General features: G+C 37.9%; 1 protein-coding gene across 3 annotated transcripts in view; it reads right to left on the bottom strand.

Annotated features, from left to right (window-relative positions):
- The window catches only part of TRAPPC9 (trafficking protein particle complex subunit 9), a 455,571-nt gene that overhangs the window by 247,316 nt on the left and 189,811 nt on the right, over positions 1-18,444 (bottom strand). For all 3 annotated transcript variants that reach the window (XM_063407939.1, XM_063407850.1, XM_063408027.1), the window contains one exon: positions 5,035-5,188. In XM_063407939.1, coding sequence (XP_063264009.1) covers positions 5,035-5,188 — 154 coding nt within the window. The remainder of the gene's footprint in view (positions 1-5,034; positions 5,189-18,444) is intronic.

Genomic DNA, 18,444 nt, shown 5'->3' with positions numbered 1-18,444 from the left:
CTCAAAAGGTTGAATTCCAGCTTCCAGCACTATAGTTCATATTTAACAGCTCAAGATATTTTCATCTGCACATTTAAATCAGCCCCAGTGGGGGCCTCAGAGCGAACAAACACACAATCACCAGATGCTGTTTGAAAAAAAACCAACAAACACAAAAACCTAAAAACCTAATTTTTCACAGTTGACACCCTTATTTCACATTTCTGTAGCAACAGCTTGACTATGATATAAACTGTTTCATACCAAAAACCTAAATGACAGTCAAATGAACCAGTTATTTCCCCAGGGAAAACTTTGGTCTTTTACACTCTCTGGATTGCTGGGTACTCACAATTTGTACACAGTCTGTTACCTAAAACCTACTGCTTAAAAAGACAATAGGTTTTTAAAAATGGCTTCTATCTGCAAGTTACTGATGTTTTTTTCTCCCTACAGCATTCCACATCTTGCATCCTGAAAGAAATTATTTCTTTCAAATTATTATGCATATGTCCTTTGCAAACAAATGCAGGTGGGAGAATGCACATAATCATAAAAAATAGCAAATGTTCATAAATAAAATTCATGCTAATTAAAACTAAATCTACATGAATTGCACATTTTACTTACAGCAGTTGCCTTATTCATATTTTAAGCTTTCTGCTTGATCATTATTGTGGTATTTTAATATTAAAACTAATTACAAGCAGTTATTTAGGGTCTTAAATATTAGTTATTTTTGCAAACAATAGGCAGCAGCATAGAAATTTAAAGAAACCTTTACTGAGGTACAGAAGTTCCACAAGATGTAATGTTCTTATAACTGATGATTCATATTTATGATCAAGATAAAGTCATCAAAAGTGGAATAGACACAGAAAAGTGAATTTCAATAAAAGTTATCAGTGATTTGCTGTCAAGCAAATGAGATGACTCAAGGTTCTGTCTGATAGATAATAATTTCAAAACCCTGATTGGCTGCTCAATGATGAAATACAAAAACATTCATAATTTTATTGTATTTGGAAAAGATGTCAGTTCACAAACCTAAAAAATGAGTGGAACTTATGAAGTTCACTGGGATGAAGTGATGAAGAGTTCCAAGTACAGCCCTAGAAGAAGTCAACAAATCTATAAATGAAAGTTGGGAATATTAATTCAGTCAGTTATGCTGAACCACATGTAAAAAAAAAATCAGTCAGACAATAGAATTAAAGAATAGTTCTCAGAGAAAACATCATCTCTGAAACCTGGAATGTACAATTTTATTCTGTGAGAAATCTCACCTGCAGTATTGCCTCCAGCTTTGGATCCCACATATTGAGAAAAATAGATCTGTAGTGCAGAACAAAATCAGCAATGTGACTGAAAGAAAATGTGCTTTGGAAGAAATTCTGGCAATTAGGTTTAAATATAGGAAACAAAAAACATAGGAAGGGGCACAAAATACAATTCAAAAAATTTAAGAAAACATTGCAAATAGGACAGACTTCTTATACATCACAGATATTAAGGCTGAAGTAAGAAAAAACAGTCTAACTACTAGAAAAGTAAAAAATGGAACATAATATTTAAGGTGCCACTGGAAGTCTGTCTCACTTGTTTAAGGCTGTTAGGGCCAGCTTTAGAATATTTTCAAGAAAATGACCCCAAAATGTTATAGTCTCATTTCATTGAAATCGCAATTTCTTCACAGTACATTAGAAAATTTCTCTGGCTGCAATCAAACCTGGAAATAGCAGAAGATAGAAGAAGGAAAGAGTTTGGTTTTCAGAAGTCATTCTCTGACCCAGCCCTCTGTTCAGCTGCACAAATCACAGAATAATTTATATTGAAAGGCAATTCCAGAGTCACTGTCCAGCCCTGTGCTCAAAGCACAGAAAATACTGAAATTGCACCAGGCTCTTCAAGGCATTGTCCAGAATTTTTTAACATCTTCAAAGACAGCAATTTTCCAGCACTTTTGGACAACCTCTTCCAGTATCTGAGCACCCTCACTGTGAAAAGGAATTTTCCTAGTAGCTAACAGGAATTTAGCAGTCTCCTCATGACACACCTTGCTCGAAGGGCTGCATGAACTTTGTTGACTGCTGTAACTCGGGCTTTGAGGAGGCTGCTCCTGGAGGCCCAGCAACTCCACTGGGACCAGGGCCAGCATCCTTTCCAATCCTGCCTTCCCCAACGTCTCCTGTGCTCAAGTCCAGAGTCATTATCCTGCCACGTGCCCTCCTCACTTCCCTCAGGATATTGAGCTCCATCATCTCAGGACAACCGCAGCCAAGGCTGACACTGAACTTCAAACCCTCCAGCTGGATCATTTATTAAGGGAGCAGATCCTACACAGCCCATACCAAATCAAACCATCCAACATCTGTACATAAAAATTGTCCTTAAAAGTATTTCAGAAATAACTGGACTGACTAGACTTCTTGCAGTCCTTAAGGAAAAGTTCATCCAGCTTTGCTTCTTTGGGTGGTCTGTGACAAAAACACAGCACCTCACTCTGCTGGACAACTCTGTCCTTGGTGAAGAAGCTTTCAATTGTCTCACCCCTCCTTTCCTCATAATTCCCTGTGCACACTCTAATTTCTCCTCCACATGATTTTGAATGGGCTGGTGTAAGCCTCTGACGTGGGCCTTGGATCACAGCTCAGGGCAGATTCTGTGACATCAACTCACCCATCACTTTCCCATGTCATGCACACAGTCAGGACAGAAAACTTATCTGGGGAGTTCCAAGTAGTTCAGAGATGATGGATAACAAAGAGATCAGTTGGCATTACCACTCAAGAGACTTGCAAAAATGCCTCCTCTAGCAGGAAATATCAGTAATTCTAACCCTTTGTAACTTTGCAAATACTTTTCCTCTCTTGGCTGCACTGAGGCTGACTCCTGAAGGAAAACAAGGCTCATGCAGCTGAAGCATCCATCCATTTCTCTGCCTGTCTGTCCATCAGTATAAACTCTCCTGACCTGTGTCCAATTATTCTGATGGGAGAAAAAGATCTCAGAAACCAAGTCTCTTAAACTTAGCAGAATGGAGAGAAGAATATTTTTTTTTTAATTGACTGGTTGACATCTAAATATTGCTGCAAGAAGTAAAAGGATGAAGCCAGAGAGGTTCAGGTTGGATATTAGGAAGAATTTGTTTATGGAAAGGGTTGTCAAGGAAGGGACTGCCCAAGGAGGTGGTGGAGTCACCATCCCTGGAGGTGCTCAGGAAAGGACTCAATGTGGCACTCACTGCTGTGGTTTAGCTGGTACATTTGGCCAAAGTCATTTGGTCATTTGGACTTGATGATTTTGGAGGTATTTTGAGGTTTTTCCCAACATTCATGATTCTACAATGCTGTGAGAAAGACTAACTCTAGTTGGGACATGACACCTGGAAAAGAATGTCCACATCTCTTCAAGGATTTTTAAGCACATGTGAAACTTATTCCTTTTCATTAATTAGATGAGTTTTAGTTCCTGGAACAGACAGAACAATCATAACAAATATTAAAACCACAGAAACTAATGGTTGTACTGAATTTACATGAAGAACCCACACACTGTTCTATTGGTTACTAAAGTACTGACTTTCATGTCACCACAATGGTTCTGGGACCAAAACTGGGGTAAAATCCAGAACACAGAATGGATGTAAACAGTGTTGCCCAGCAACTGCAATGAGTGAGGATGAATTTTTACACCTTGACAAAATTATTACAACTATGCACTCAATTCCAGTGTAAGAATTCATCTGTGCTATCACAGAATATTTATATCTTTCCATAACACAGACATTTTCTAAGCGAGTTCTGGTTAAATATTGACATCTTTGCATAAAAGGAGCTCTCTCTGAAATGTTGCTTGGGGAATCTGGACTAAACCAGGCATTAGGAGTCTCATCTATGACTCAAGCCTTGCCTTTGACAAATGCTGATCTGATTTAATCACCAAAGGATGGTTAAGGTTGGAAGGGACTACTGGAGGTCATCTTGTCCACCCCCTGTTCAAGCAGGGTCCCCAGAGCACAGGATTATGTCCAGGACAGCTCTTGAATATCTCCAGGGAAGGAGACTCCACAGCCTCTCTGGGCAACCTGTGCCAGTGCTCAGCCACCCTCACCGTAAGGAAGTTCCTCTTCACAATAATTAGTAATGGAACATCATTTCAGATCACTGGATAGAAGTACAATTAAAAGTACAAACAGATAAAGTATGATTTTATTGCCATTCTTCTCTCATCTTCTGCCACCTCCTATCATGTGAATTCCAGGATGATCTGAGTGAAAAATATAAATCTCCTGAGAAGTGCTGAGTACCATCACATGGCTTGGGGGACTGTTTGCTGTACAGAATGTTTCCTGAAGAAAATCATGAGAAAGTGTATTTTTGACAAGCCAAGCACAGGATTTTTTTTATAGAAATCACGAAATTTATAGCAACACTATGGTTTATTTTAACTCTAAACTGAATGCAATTTCTTATTAATAATCATAAGGCAATATTTTACTGCATTTAGAATTATTGTGGGGATTTTATGTTTAGAATGACTAAGTCATCACACAAGTCCTGTCTAAGCCTTAAAAAGCTACCCAAGATTAGATACATTACTAAATCTATAAAGAGGAGTTGAAATAAATTATTCTAATATGCTCTGATTTACCCAAATTTAATTAAATATATGCAAACTCTCTAAATCCAGCTTCATTAATTTCTTCATGATTCAGTTACTTGGTGTGGGAGAGAACAGAAAAATTTGACCCCATGAATTTACTACTCCTCAATCCTAACTACACTTCCTCAGTTCCCTAAAACCTGGGAAAAACACACAGGATTTATGACATGCCCAGTGACTCAGAAAAAGCCATTACAGGATGACCTAAGCATCGCCCAAATAATATACAGCACAATTAACCTTAAACAGTCTATAATTATGATAAGCTTCATAGTTCTAATTACTTCTCTTTTCGGTAACACTGCCGTGAAGCGAGCTGAATTATAAAATAAAATGTATCAGAGGGCATCTATTTATATACTTGTAAAGCAAGTATTTATGAAAGGATATAATTTTCCAGCAAATATCCAGCTTGCTGTTAATCTCCAGACCTCTTGCTTGTTGCCTTTCCTCTTCCAGCTGCTTTGCATTCGCCAACTGCGCCCCGTCCGTCGGGGACTCTGGGAAACTCTCAAAATTGAACTTGTCCACTTGGATGGCCATGCTGTAGCAAAGGAGAAGAAAGAAAAGAGCCAAAAACATCATTCTTGCTGGTATTATTTCTGCAGAATGTGCAGACCACTGTGAACACAGGCACTACAATATCAATATATTGGTTTAAGTGGCATCCAGGCTGTAATTAATGATATATCAACCGTATGGTTTATGATACTGAAAACACAAGTCTAACCCTGTTCATGGTAAAAATGTTTTACAAATCATCAATCAACATCTTCATGACTTTGTGAGTGGTGCATAAGACATTTATTTTGCAGTTGCAAGCAGGTGACAAGCAGCATTGTGGTTCTGTAGAGGTTCACCTGCCTCCACTCCTAGTAGATAAAAGCTCCTGGTGTGCTCAAAACTTGCTCTAAAAAGCAATAAGACTGGGCCAAAAGTTGAGGAATATACTATTTAAAGTTGTTTGTTAATATCAACCCATACAAAAGGGAAGCAGTACATGCAAGTGTCTCCTGAAGTGAGCTGTAACACACCTGTAGAGTCCATTGGTTTCACAAGGCAACTTCCTCACTTTTCCTTGCAAAACTCAGGAAGGAGAAACAAAATAACCACAGAAGTAGGGCTTTAACATGGCCCTTGAATTTTTTTAAGACACTTCTCTCCTGCTTTGTCCATCTTCATGAATTACAGACCATATTAATTTCAATATCACAGTAAAATTCATTGGTAGCAAATGGTTAAATAATTGCTTTATTAAATGTACGGTAAGGCATAAAAGGTAATCAAATTAAATACAGTACACTATAATGCATACTAAATACTGATATGTTAAATTAGGATCACTAATCTAATATAAAAGGGAATTTAGACTAGCTCACATCACATGAAATGTGGTTATGGAAGATCTAATATACTATGCTGCCAAAACAGCTTTAATTTCCTGAATTGTCTGAAATAGAAAAATAATTAGGGAAGAATTAAAATATATTGCTCTTGAGATGACTTTGCACTTAAGGAGACCAACAACAGGTTTAAAAACCATTCAGGATGAAATGCAACTACAAACTGAGAAGCAGTCTGGGAAGGGCATTTCACAAAAACACAGGATTACTACTGTCCTTTTATATATTTCTCCATATAAAGAGGGAAACATATTCCATGAATGTTGCCAAAAGGAAAACACCAGTAACAAATGTCAACAAGAAAGAGCTTTGAAATCTCTCCAGACCAGAAAATATTTTCTATAATTCGCATTAATTTAAAAGAATCTTAACCCCAAAAGAAACTGGGTGAAAATAGATGGCAATTACAAGGAATAATCTAGAGCTTGTGGAGTTTGCAGTGGGAAGATGAATTCAAACAGGCCTTAGCAACACTGAGGAAGAACTGAAATCTGAGGAGAAGCTTCTGAAGCTCCCCCTTCACCATTCTAGAGGAAGGTGTCCCTGCCCATGGCAGGGGGTGCAACTAAATGGCCTTTAAGGTCCCTCCCAACCCAAAGCATTCTATGATTTTATGACAAAAAAGTCCAAATACAGCACTCAGGCACAGGTTTCTATAAACTCCCACTTTTACAGCCTGCATCTTTGCTGATCCTCACGTCCCAAAGGTGGAGGAATTAATCTGTTCCTCTCTAAGGGTGGGGGGTGTTTTGGCTATTTTTAATGCAGCAAGAGATCATTAGAAGTTCTTCATTTGCATGCAGAATCCATCAAGTGCTGGGCATATTCAAAAGCTAAACATGAGTTATAAAAGTGGATCACAGTAACTGCCTGAATCAAGCTAGAAATAAAGACCATAACGAAAAACACCAAGATAAAATCTGAAGAGTGGACTCTGAAAAAAAAATTACCAGGCCTGAAACTATGACTAACAAGATCAATTCTTACTGGCACTGAAGTATGATTTGATTCTGCAAAGGCAGGATGGGTTTCCTGGATTTTGTACAGGCAATGCCCATGGAAGACACAACTGGAATATTTTGAATTTCACAGTCTTTATTTCCAAGATCAACTTCACCCCTCTGTGGTAAATGAGCAGATGCCAACCCTGTACTTGATTTCTATGATATACACAACAATGCTTATATTCTCACAGAACTATGGTTAGTTTCCTATAGCCATATTTTAACAAATTCTCTTTGCTTCTGGACAGTCAGAAGTATTTAGAATCCACCTCTGAAGGGACCAGGAAAATAGATCCCTTCTAATTAATGTTGCACTTTTCTAAGTGATTGATATTTGAGAAAAAATATTCCTGCCTAACAATATTTAATATGAAACTGCAGCATTCAGATTGCATTCCTCTGTTGAAGGATGGTTGTTGGCAATATGGTGATTTTTGTCTGGAAATTAAATATACATGTAAGCACATTGTACCCCAACAGCCTCCAATAAATCCACGTCAGCTTTAGGAATACAGCCTAGATTGCACTTAACTGTTCATTGTGCATCTCTGCTTCGAGTAATTTTTATTAAGCTCTAAGTTATGGAAAACTTTAGTAAACAGGGCTCTCCGTACTCAGAGACTCTACTAGGTTTTCAGATCTTCTAACCCTGTTTTTATTTATAATGTTTATACTGTATTTAGCACAGTGACACCTCATGTCACATGAGAAGCTACAAAAACACCCCCAACAACACACTTGCCAGCTAGAAAGTGAAGAGTCTGAGTAAAAGAGAACTACAGAGAGAAAAAATATCCCACAAAACAGTACTAGGAACACAGCTCTAGGTAGAATCTACAAAAGCAATAAACAGTGATAAAATAGAATGTTTCAAGACTATAGTTCCTCTCAAAGTAAAGGACAACAGAATTAAATCCTTGCTCTTTTTCTTAAATGTATCTGCCTTTTATCATCCATATTCCGCTTCCTCTTGTACTAAAAATATTTAAGTTTTGTCTCTGCATTTTTTATCTGTAACGTTGCTACAGTATTTTTTCCTCAGCCTATGGAACGTGTAGTACATGGAAAGGCTTTGCACAAGAATCAAAACAAAAAATAAATACCATAACCTAAATCAGTCATTCATCCTGAGAAACGTACCCCTACTCAAACCCAGCTTCTTCACTTTCTTTTCAAGTCTGAAGATTTCTCCCATCTCAAGAGATGCATTTCACCAGGGAGGTGTTAATGAGTGGACAAACAATTCCCAGAGGCAGCTGATGGGAGCAGAAAATGGATAAGCTGGACAATGAATTGCAACCACAAAGTGAAAAAAGGATCCTTTTCAACTTTTAAGTGATCTCTAGAGATCACATGGACCTCACCCTGAAGTAGGAGAGGGCAGTGAAAGGCAACCTTTTGAACATCACCAACTCTGTCGCTGGGCTGAGCATCAGAATAATGAGACTGAAATGTATTTTAGCCATAGAAGTCATTCTCTGCTGTCTTCTGCAGTTACATTGAGACCTGTTTCCTGTCAAGAGCTCTCTGCACTTCTCCTCTCTCCAAATTTGTCCTTGCTTGTTGTGATATACAAGAATCTATGGAATCTATATGGAAAAAGGTGAAAATGGACAATTCAGTCTGAAACAGGCACTCAATTTATTGCAAGCAGCCAGGATAATGACAGCTCACATTGTGCAAGGGCACCTGTTCCTTGCCCTTCACAGTAATTATGTATCAGGGAAAACAGAGAAGATCTTAAAACTCAAAAGTTTACATATAAACTCGTTCCAAGAAAAGGGACTAGAATTCCATTTTAACTTCTTTGCCTCATGGGGAGCTATCCAAATTTCCTACTAGATGAGTTTTCAATAAATAATGAGGTATTTGTATAAAAACACTGCATTATTCAAAAAAAAAATTAAATATCCAATCCCGCAAATGCAAAACAGGTTTTGTTTCTCTCTGGCCAAACTTGTCTGAGCAGGAGGAGGAATAAAGCAACGACAGTTTTCATGAATAATGAAACAATTGTGTTTTGAAACTACTGGGTTTTGTCACGAAACCAGCCCAAGCCTCTGTGACAGCTCCTCAGACAACTGAGCATCGTTACAGGGATGCAAATTATTCAAATACAAATGAAATGGATGAAGAGGAGAAGGTCAGCTCATCAGCAATGCTGATGATGTGTCTGCATGGTATCATCTCACATCATCTGTCATTGGGAAAAAAGTGACAAACCTTGTGATGGCACAGCCACCATCTCAGTGACAGTCACCCAAAGTCCTGTTAAAGTCACAGTGCAGAGCTGCTAAAGGCACTGGACAGCTCCTTTCACCTCTTCTCATAAAAAGAGTTGCAACTTTACTGGAAATCCTCCCCTGCCCTGACAACAAAATTCTCAGCAGAAAGGATTTGCAGGGATGAAAACAATTTCCTGCAAATGATATCAGGACTGCTCCCCAGCCAGTGCCTCCCAACTCCCCTCTCCCAGAGCAGTGCCAGCTGAAATCCGCAGCACTGACAGCTCCACAGAAATGGCACTGGCACAGAAGATTAATAGGTGAAAAACTGAGTGAGGGAGCATCACTGGGGGTGCTGCAAACTCCTCCTTTTGTTCTTGGGAGGACAGTGGGCAGGTCCCAGGCACATCCCATCCACCAGTGACGCACCTCAGATCTTTCCATGTCCTCTTCTAGGAGTATAAATCCATAAAGTGAAATTAATTATGTGATACTCTCCAAATAAAATGAGGTTAAGAGCAGGCATGGTATTAAAAGAAAAGCAGCAATCTGGTCAACATAAGTAGATTTCATCTTTCATTAAGTAAATAAAACACTGCTGCTTAGCTTGGAAGAATAAAATATAGAGATAGTCCTTATTTAATTATCCCTAGGAAGAAACAATATAACAGGAACCCAAAAACTCTTCCTCATGGCTAAATACCTATTTAAATACTATCATCCACAGATGAGTTTGCAAGCTGCTTCCAAAATGAAGCTTACAGGAGGCAGTAGGAGACTTTATTCAATATTATGCTTCCTGTTCATCCTCCTTTCTTATATAAAGTAGACAGTAGGGACACTGCCAGACCATGTTACTGCCACTTATGCAGAATGCTTATGTGCATGAAGAGTCCCTGTACACTCAATGATTTTAAATTTCAGGAAAACCTGAAGTGAGGATGGTACTCTTGTTCTCACATTCAAGAGGAAAAAAAAATGCATAAGGCAAATTTCCTTTTAAAACTCTGCCTGATACTTTCATTGTGCAATCTCACTTGTAATATATAACATCATGTTTCAGGGGCACGTAATTCCACCCTAAATACAAGTCCTGCAGTTAATACCAAACTGGAAGTGATGCCAAACTGCAAGTGATGCCCCAGTATATAATAATTTACAGGCAAGGAGGGACCTCAAGAATCAAATCTCTTGTGAGGTGAACACATATGTATCACTGGCTGGAAATAATAATGTAAAGTAATGCCAATTAACATATACTTTGTATTTACTTGTAATTACTTCCCAGATTTAGAAGTACAATCTGAATTTCATTTACTACTATAAAATACAACTGTAAAATTCAGTAGCTCAAGTGACCCACAGTAATGATCTCTCCTCCTGGCCTAAAACTGACTGCAGAAAGAAAAACGATGGCTTTAATATCTGAACCGTGCAGAGCAGAAGATATTTTTTTTCCATTAATCTTTAGAAAGGGCAATTAAATTTAAAAATTTACATTTAGAACTTTATTTATTTAAAATAATTGAAGGGGACATAAAAGTCAGACTATAGTGCTGAAGTCCACAATATTCAACAACTTAAACTTATCTGAGCGACAACATTTCAGACAATTAAAAGTTAAACCAAGAAAGAAATGTTCCACTGGATATAATGTAATATTTGAAAATGGAAGAGTGCTAAGAGATAGTTGGCTACATAAATCTTCTGCTTAAATGTGATTATAGTATGTGTGCTGGGCATATAACTTCTTAATTCCTAACTCCAAATCTGAAAGCCATGAACTGCAAATGAAGAGGCAGAACAATTAACTTCAACTTGCCTCTTTTTTCACTTGCCCATTTAAATAATTTGGACTCCCATGGCAATCACCACGCAGCAAAGCTGTTAGCTACCTAAAGAAATTGGAAATTTAAAATAATAATAATTATGGTTATAGCCTACTTCATGAATACACCAATTTCCATAGGGGGCATAAAAGACCATTTTAATCAATAGGCTTTCATCAGGAAATTTGGAAAAGCCTAAGTACAGCAATACTTAAAGATTGAGTTAAATATCTTCCCTTTATCACAGCTGAACTACACAAAGATTTTAAAATTCTCTTTATCCAAAATAATGCCATACTGTACCTCCTACCTCTCTCTCAGCGGAATACTAATAAACAGAGAAATGATTGTCAAAATATATATGTTCATATTCAGCTGCCCATTTGTATAATTCATTATTGCCTTCATATAGCAGGAAGAGCAGAAGAAAACATATGCAAATTAAAAACAAGGAATTTTGTGCCAGATATAACAAACAAGACCAAAAAACCTCAATTCTACAGTCATGCCCAGTTATCACTCCAGCTGTCTGAATCTCCTTGGGAAAAGATTGAGAAGATTGCCCACCCTAAAATATAAACAGTAAAAATAAGAGTGGAATGAGGTCAGTACTTCTGTTCAAAGCATCTTTACCAGGGAGCCTCAAGAGAAGGAGCCAGGTGCTCACCTGGTGCAAACCTGATTTTCATTCTGAATCTGCTCACACTGAGCACTGAGGGACAAAACCACCAAATGTCTCTGCTCCTGGAATGTCCCAAAAAACCAGAAATGCTGGTCAGGAATCATCCCTGGGTCATTCCCCAGCCTGGGCTCTGTCCTCACCCAGCACTGGTGGCTTTTGCTGGGGTGTGTGTAGCACCCCAAAATACTCAGAGGGATCTCACAGACTCTGCACATGATAAATCTGGAGCATTAATTCACTTTCACCTACGAGAAAAAAGAAAAATTCCCAAATTCCCAGTGCTCCTCTTTAAAGGGAATATGACCATGACATGTGGCACACATGAAGTAACTGGAAGGTTACAAAATGCTGAGATCCTACTCAAAACCAAACTAGGGAGCAAAAACCCCCAGGACAGTCTGCACACCTGGGAAATTTTTCACATGGGAAGAGTCCATCTCAGTGACTACTCAAGGGAAAATGCAGAGATACAGAGCTTTACATATAATATAAGGAAAAATAGAAGTTTTTCATAAAGGAAGTGATTCAAACCTTTTTTGGGTAGAATCATAGGATGCAGGAATGCTCAGCATGCAAGAATACACATTTCTCCATGGACCGCCACTTCAAGATACAATTAGACTTTACATTCATAATGAATTATTAATTTACCATCTACTTGCTTGTCTTCTCTTTTTATACACAAAGATAACGTTTTCCCTTTTCCCAGAGCACTGCAGCAAAAGTTCACCTCAAGATGATTTAGTGTAACAAAGAAATTCTTTTCCAAGTCACTGTTTTCCCAGTAAAACCTGTATCACTTTATCAGAGCTGCAATCTTCACATTTTCTGTCCAGAGCACTCACTCTTTGGTGAGTCCCTCGAAGAGTTTTTCATGTCAAGCTAACCTAGTGCTATTGACTTTAAAATGTTTATTTTGCCACAGACTTTGATTCTTTTCACCTCTAGAGTCACACAGATTTTATTACATTCTCAACTCCCAGATGTAAGTTTTGTGAGTGATGCCATACTCGAAAAAGGAAATCTAGAATCTCTGCCAAAGAGCAAAGCTGGGGGAACAGTCAGGACGTCCTCAGTTTAAAAAACCAAAGCACCAGAACAGCAGTGAACATCTCCCAACACAGCAGTGTGGTCCATCAGGTTGAACCTACAGAACTTATTCTTCAACCAGGGACGGAAATAATGGTCACAGACATGAGTGGGACCACAAAAGCTTTAATCATGCTCCAGCAATCTTAGCTCACAGTGAGCGTGCCACAGGTTCCATAGCAGTCAACTGCTCAGAACTAATAACAGAAACTATACACATCTCACCCACACACAGTTTCATCTAAACAACTTTTTCCCCAAAAAATCACTGTACAGATTAGAAGTTTATTTAATGCTTTCACCAGCAATGACATCTGTATGTGTCTTTAGGAGCATGCTCAGAAACAAGCTTTTTTCAGAAAACAAAGCAGCAGGGATTGTTCACCCCGGAGAGGGAAATGCACTTGAAAGAGCTCAAAGCAACCTCTCAGTGTTTAAAAGAGGGTTTTAAGAAAGATGGGTACAGATTTTTCATCAGGACTTGCAGCGACAGAACAAGGGATAATGGTTTTAAACTGAAGACAATAATGGTCAATAAACCAAGGTGCTGCTTCTACTGCTTCTGGTGCTCATTACACTCAGCCTTTGGCAGCCCTGGGTCCAGCTTCAGCCAAATGCAGAGCTGGGGTTGCCTTCACCTTCATCTCATCATGGTTATATTGATTTACTCTTGCACACTTTGCCCCACATATTGCTGAGCTGTGTTAGCTGTCTGATGTGCTTTACCAGTTTATCAGAAAATGAGCACAGCTCAAAAATACCTTGTTATTTTAGCCAGAACTCCCCATGTGGAAATCACCATCCCACCCTGCCAGGTGCCCTCCTATTCAGTGAGCCTTGAGCTTGAGCTCCCCTGGGAAAGGGTAGCGAAGCCAAATGTCCACCAAACTCAGATCTGAACACTACAGCTGGAAATTCAGTATTTATTTAATTATTGTGATGCAATGATGCTCATTTAGGAGCCGTTTCCTGTCACATTAACCTCCCTTGGTCAATTAGGGTGGTATAGATCACATATTATATATGGACAATGGATCCTGCTCACCTGTGGCCTGGTGTCCAGGCAGTGACCAACCCATCTTCAAAGAACCAAGCAAATTAAAAAAATCCACTGAAGTCAAATGAGATCAAGGGGATTTTTACTTCTGCTTCCTGTGGTTCAGAAATAGTTTGAACATAGTAGTCTGAATTTTAGACAGGGAAATTTCACCTGTCACGCTTGGGAAGCTTTCACAGAATATGCAGCTGTATAAAGGATCTCAGAGGTAAACCCAGGATTTTTGGTGCCACTTACAAAGCAACTTTTCTTATCAACTTCACATGTACAAATCTCTTCCATGAGAATGGATTTCTTCACTACATTTGGAGGAAGTGAAGGCAAAGGAACTAGAAATACTACAAGTTATAAGCAGTCAGTTAATGGTGTCTGACTCAGATACCTTGTTTTAAAAATCACCTTGTCTGAGCACCCTTTCTCATCATGGCAAGCACAAAGCCTCCAGCTGTGGAGCAACTTAAAACAAAACCCCCAAAATATGACCTTTCTATTATAAGTTCACACTGAAGGTATGATTTGAAGTCTGCTACTAAACTTCAGAATGTTCATGATTTTTAAGAGAAAGTATTCTTCTTAAAATGAGGAATACCATAACATAAACTCTCCATTTAAGGAACTTTTAACTTTTCATTCAGATCTACTTGAAATAATGCTTTGGAAATTTCTAGCTTTAAAAATATGGAAATTTTAGACAATCCTTTATAATGCTTCATAAACTGAGAAGGGATTATTTCAAGTAACACATTAACGTGTTATTATTTAGAAGCTTTGGCAACATTTTAAAATATTGAAATATTGAAGGTGGATTTTCTCAGCATTTATGTTTAGCATAGAAATTTTAAAAGTCTTTTATTCGCTAAATCTAAATTTTATGAACTAAGAAACTATTTTTATCAAGATTCTGTTATTCTCTATTTATCTGTAATATTCCTTTACATATAATAAAAGTGCTGAAGATGATGGTATCTAAACATCTGCCAGACAAATTTCCTTTAGGAAAAAAAGAAAAACAGCAAGGTAAAATTCAAAGATATTGAAATAGAAAAAAGTGCTTTGCCATCTCTTTTATGAAAAGTACATCTACTTTTCACTCATTGACTAGATTTTTCTGACTATAAAAATCACAGGCATATCTAGATTTAGGCATCTATTTTAAACTGAATTCCTGTTTAGGAATCAGATTTTTTTTCTCTCTACCTTTAAAGAATGGCAAAATTATCATCGTTTCACTTCCAGCTCACGAAAGAATTGAAATTCAGTTTTATATAGATCACCAACATGATTTTTCTTAAAACCATGCTGTGCCATCAGGCTCTCAGTTCCTGCAAAGACAGAACCGCCCAAAAAACACAGGGGGCACAGACAAGAACATACACAGAGCTTTGGGCCAATTTGAGAGTGCAAAGAAAAAAAAAATTGTTTTTTCCCATCTACAAAGACCAATTTAACACAGAAATTCCAGACCCCAAAAAAGACAGACTGCTACTACCAGAAAAATTGTACCCCAAAATGGTGTAGAAGTTTTATAAACCTCCCCATCCATAGCTGAGAAGTCACCATGGTTCTGACGCACTGATTTGCCGAGTTACTCAATTAAACAAATATAAATGGATTAGAGGGTTAACACTAAAACTGAAAGTACATTATTATTATTAAAATTGGGTGTAGATATCCTATGCTGAGCAAATAATGCTGTAAATACACAAAGCAAAGATTACACAATCTGCTTTGTTCTCAATATAAGCCTTTCACACAAAAGATTTCCTTTTATTACTTACTATTCTCCATTTCTTCCATGCAACTACACAAGAGATGCCATCAAGCCAGTAAATGGAGGAATAAAGCTGTGGAGATTTTTTACTCCCGTTTATTCCCATTGAGCCTCCCTCAGGGATATACAAATTGGAAATTGCTAAATTGTCATCTAATAGGCAGAAACAACGTAGGCGAGACCAATTAAGTAAAAGGCAGAAAGTTGTATTACACATGTAATTAAATTAAATTCTTTGACTAGACTACATTAGAATCATTCCCAAAAAGGACAAAGCTCGACTTTAATCAGCACATGACACATTGTAGTACACGTCACTAAAATAGTACATTAGGAGTTTGGATATTACTAAAAAGAGCACTTTTCTTAATTTTAAATCAGGTTACTTCCAGGTGGTAGGAAATTGGCTAAATAGCAGCATTCCCTCCTAAATATACAAGGCTTTAATGAAGCATAATTGAGTACAAAGTCAGACAAAGTAGTTTTCTTCTCTTTTTTTTAGCTGTAATATGCTTCAGCTGGGACCCACACACATTTTTTTCAGTGGGACTGTTCTCTTACAGAGATCCCCAGAACCCAGGAAACCAGCAGATCAAATCACCACCTCAGCTGCCAAATGTGAGTGTCAATAACCGGGGATAATCTTCTTTGTAATCACAAACATCATCAAAAGGAACAATGCAGTGGGGAAGGAAAAAAGTGCAGTGCAAACAATTCTGATTTACAAGGTTTGGGTTCTTCATCTTTTGCCCTTCTCAGCACTGAGGACAAAACCTGCTCGTTGTAGGCACCAGCTCAGCCTTCTCCTTGTGCCACTGCACAGCCCCTGGGATGGAAATAAATTCCAAAATGCAGATACAAGAGACTGTCCAGGACTACAGGAGGCAGACGAGGAGGAGAAGCAACATTTACCTCTGCCCAAGGTGCTTCTCCACACTTTTCCTTTTTGAAAATTGGCTAAAGCAGGCAAAAAGCCATCAGCACCCCATTTTGAGAACAACACTATTTAGTTAAACCATTAGTTGTTCATCTAGATGATAATCAGAATATCAGAAATGGACTGACAGCTCTAAGCACAAACTGCCTTTTGGAATTAAATCAATTCTGCAATTTTCCAGCAACCAAGGGGGTAAACATTTTACAACCTCTGTACCCTAAGCCAAATTGGTATTTTCCTCCCAGTAATTCCCAATCACTCACTTTTTATCTATGTCTTTTTTTGTTATGTTTCTTAGATAATACCATTTCAGTGACAAATCTGTGACTTTCTGTCTAAAGAAAGTCCCCTATCCCATAGGAACACATTTGCCAGGCAGGCTGAGAAACCCTGGTTGAAGCATATCATTACTTCAATATTGGAAAAATCAGCTTATTGTTTATGTCATACATATACACAAATTAAAATGGAGACTTGGAAAGGAAACAAAGTGATTTGCTTTCTTGATTGAATAGCATGGAAATGCAGAAAATGAAAAAAACACATGGCTTAAATTGCCTTAGGAAAAAATTAACCCATTTATATGAAAAGAACAAACAGCTTTTAAAAATTATAGATATTTTTAAATGCTAATTATTTGTATAAACCAGTTCCTGTGCACAAGGGATCAAATATAAGTGAGTTAGTGTAGCTGACAGCAGCAGTGAGAAAAGCAAGAGGCCATGAGAAAGACAAAAACCAGGGCTTGTTTTGGTGAGCCTGCTCTGAGGACAAGGAGTACAGACATTAGCCACTGTCTAATGTCACCATGTGCTTGCAAATATCACTGTACAGGAGTCCAGCCTGCACAGCCTCTCAGATAATGCCAGATGAATGGCAAGAAGCTCTCCTTCAAATTACAGATAGATGGTTCTTCCCAGAAAGGAAGACATAACATCAAAATACAAGAGAGAACACAACAAAGAAGCTGCTCTGAACCCACATGGAACAGTCCCAGAAACAATGAGCACTGACATAAAAATATTCCTCATGTAAAATTCAAATTCCATCATTAGAGCCTGCATACATGTATTTACTGCCTGCTGTCACCATATAATCAGCAGTCACTAATCACCCCACAGCTTACTCTCATAAAATTCTCTATTTCATACTGGAGATCATGACTGAATATTCCAAAGTCCCATCCTATTTAAGTCCTTGTGATTCAGAAAGAAAATAAGTGACAGCTTGAAATAAGCTGCTAGTGATGCCCATTTGAAGAGATGCTTTCCATCAATGCATCCAGAGGGAAAAAAGAAATATTGGTGAAGTTTGATGTAGATTTATTGTGCCTGATACTGTTGGGCTTGGCAGAGTTGCTGTAGGAAGAGATGGGGTAAAGGCTACTCATGGGTAACACAAAACACAATAATAAAAAGAAGATTAGAGCATTATTTAAAGAACACAGAACAGCTCGGTATTTCATGTATTATTATTATTGATATTTTAAAAAACATCTCAATGACTTACCACAAATTTCCCTTTCCAGGTTTACTACTTAATGAGTCTAGACTCAAATGAAAAATAGGACTTCACTCACAACTTCCATCATGATGCCTATGCTCCTTTACCTTCAAATTAATGGTTTTGAATTTTCTAACATTCACCTTTCATTTCATTTTACATACATACTGTGCTTTTCCCTCCAGTGGATGATAAATAATATACAATATAGAATGTAATGCCTGGGAATAAATCTAGACTGAATTCAGAGGAGAAAATGAAACAGTTGTTACATTCATGTCAGGATCCAAAACAGTAAGG

Source organism: Prinia subflava, chromosome 1 (assembly GCF_021018805.1).
Source record: "Prinia subflava isolate CZ2003 ecotype Zambia chromosome 1, Cam_Psub_1.2, whole genome shotgun sequence".
Classification (NCBI taxonomy): Eukaryota; Metazoa; Chordata; class Aves; order Passeriformes; family Cisticolidae; genus Prinia; species Prinia subflava.
Note: the sequence above shows the minus strand (reverse complement) of the source record. Positions and strands in the feature narration are given on the sequence as shown.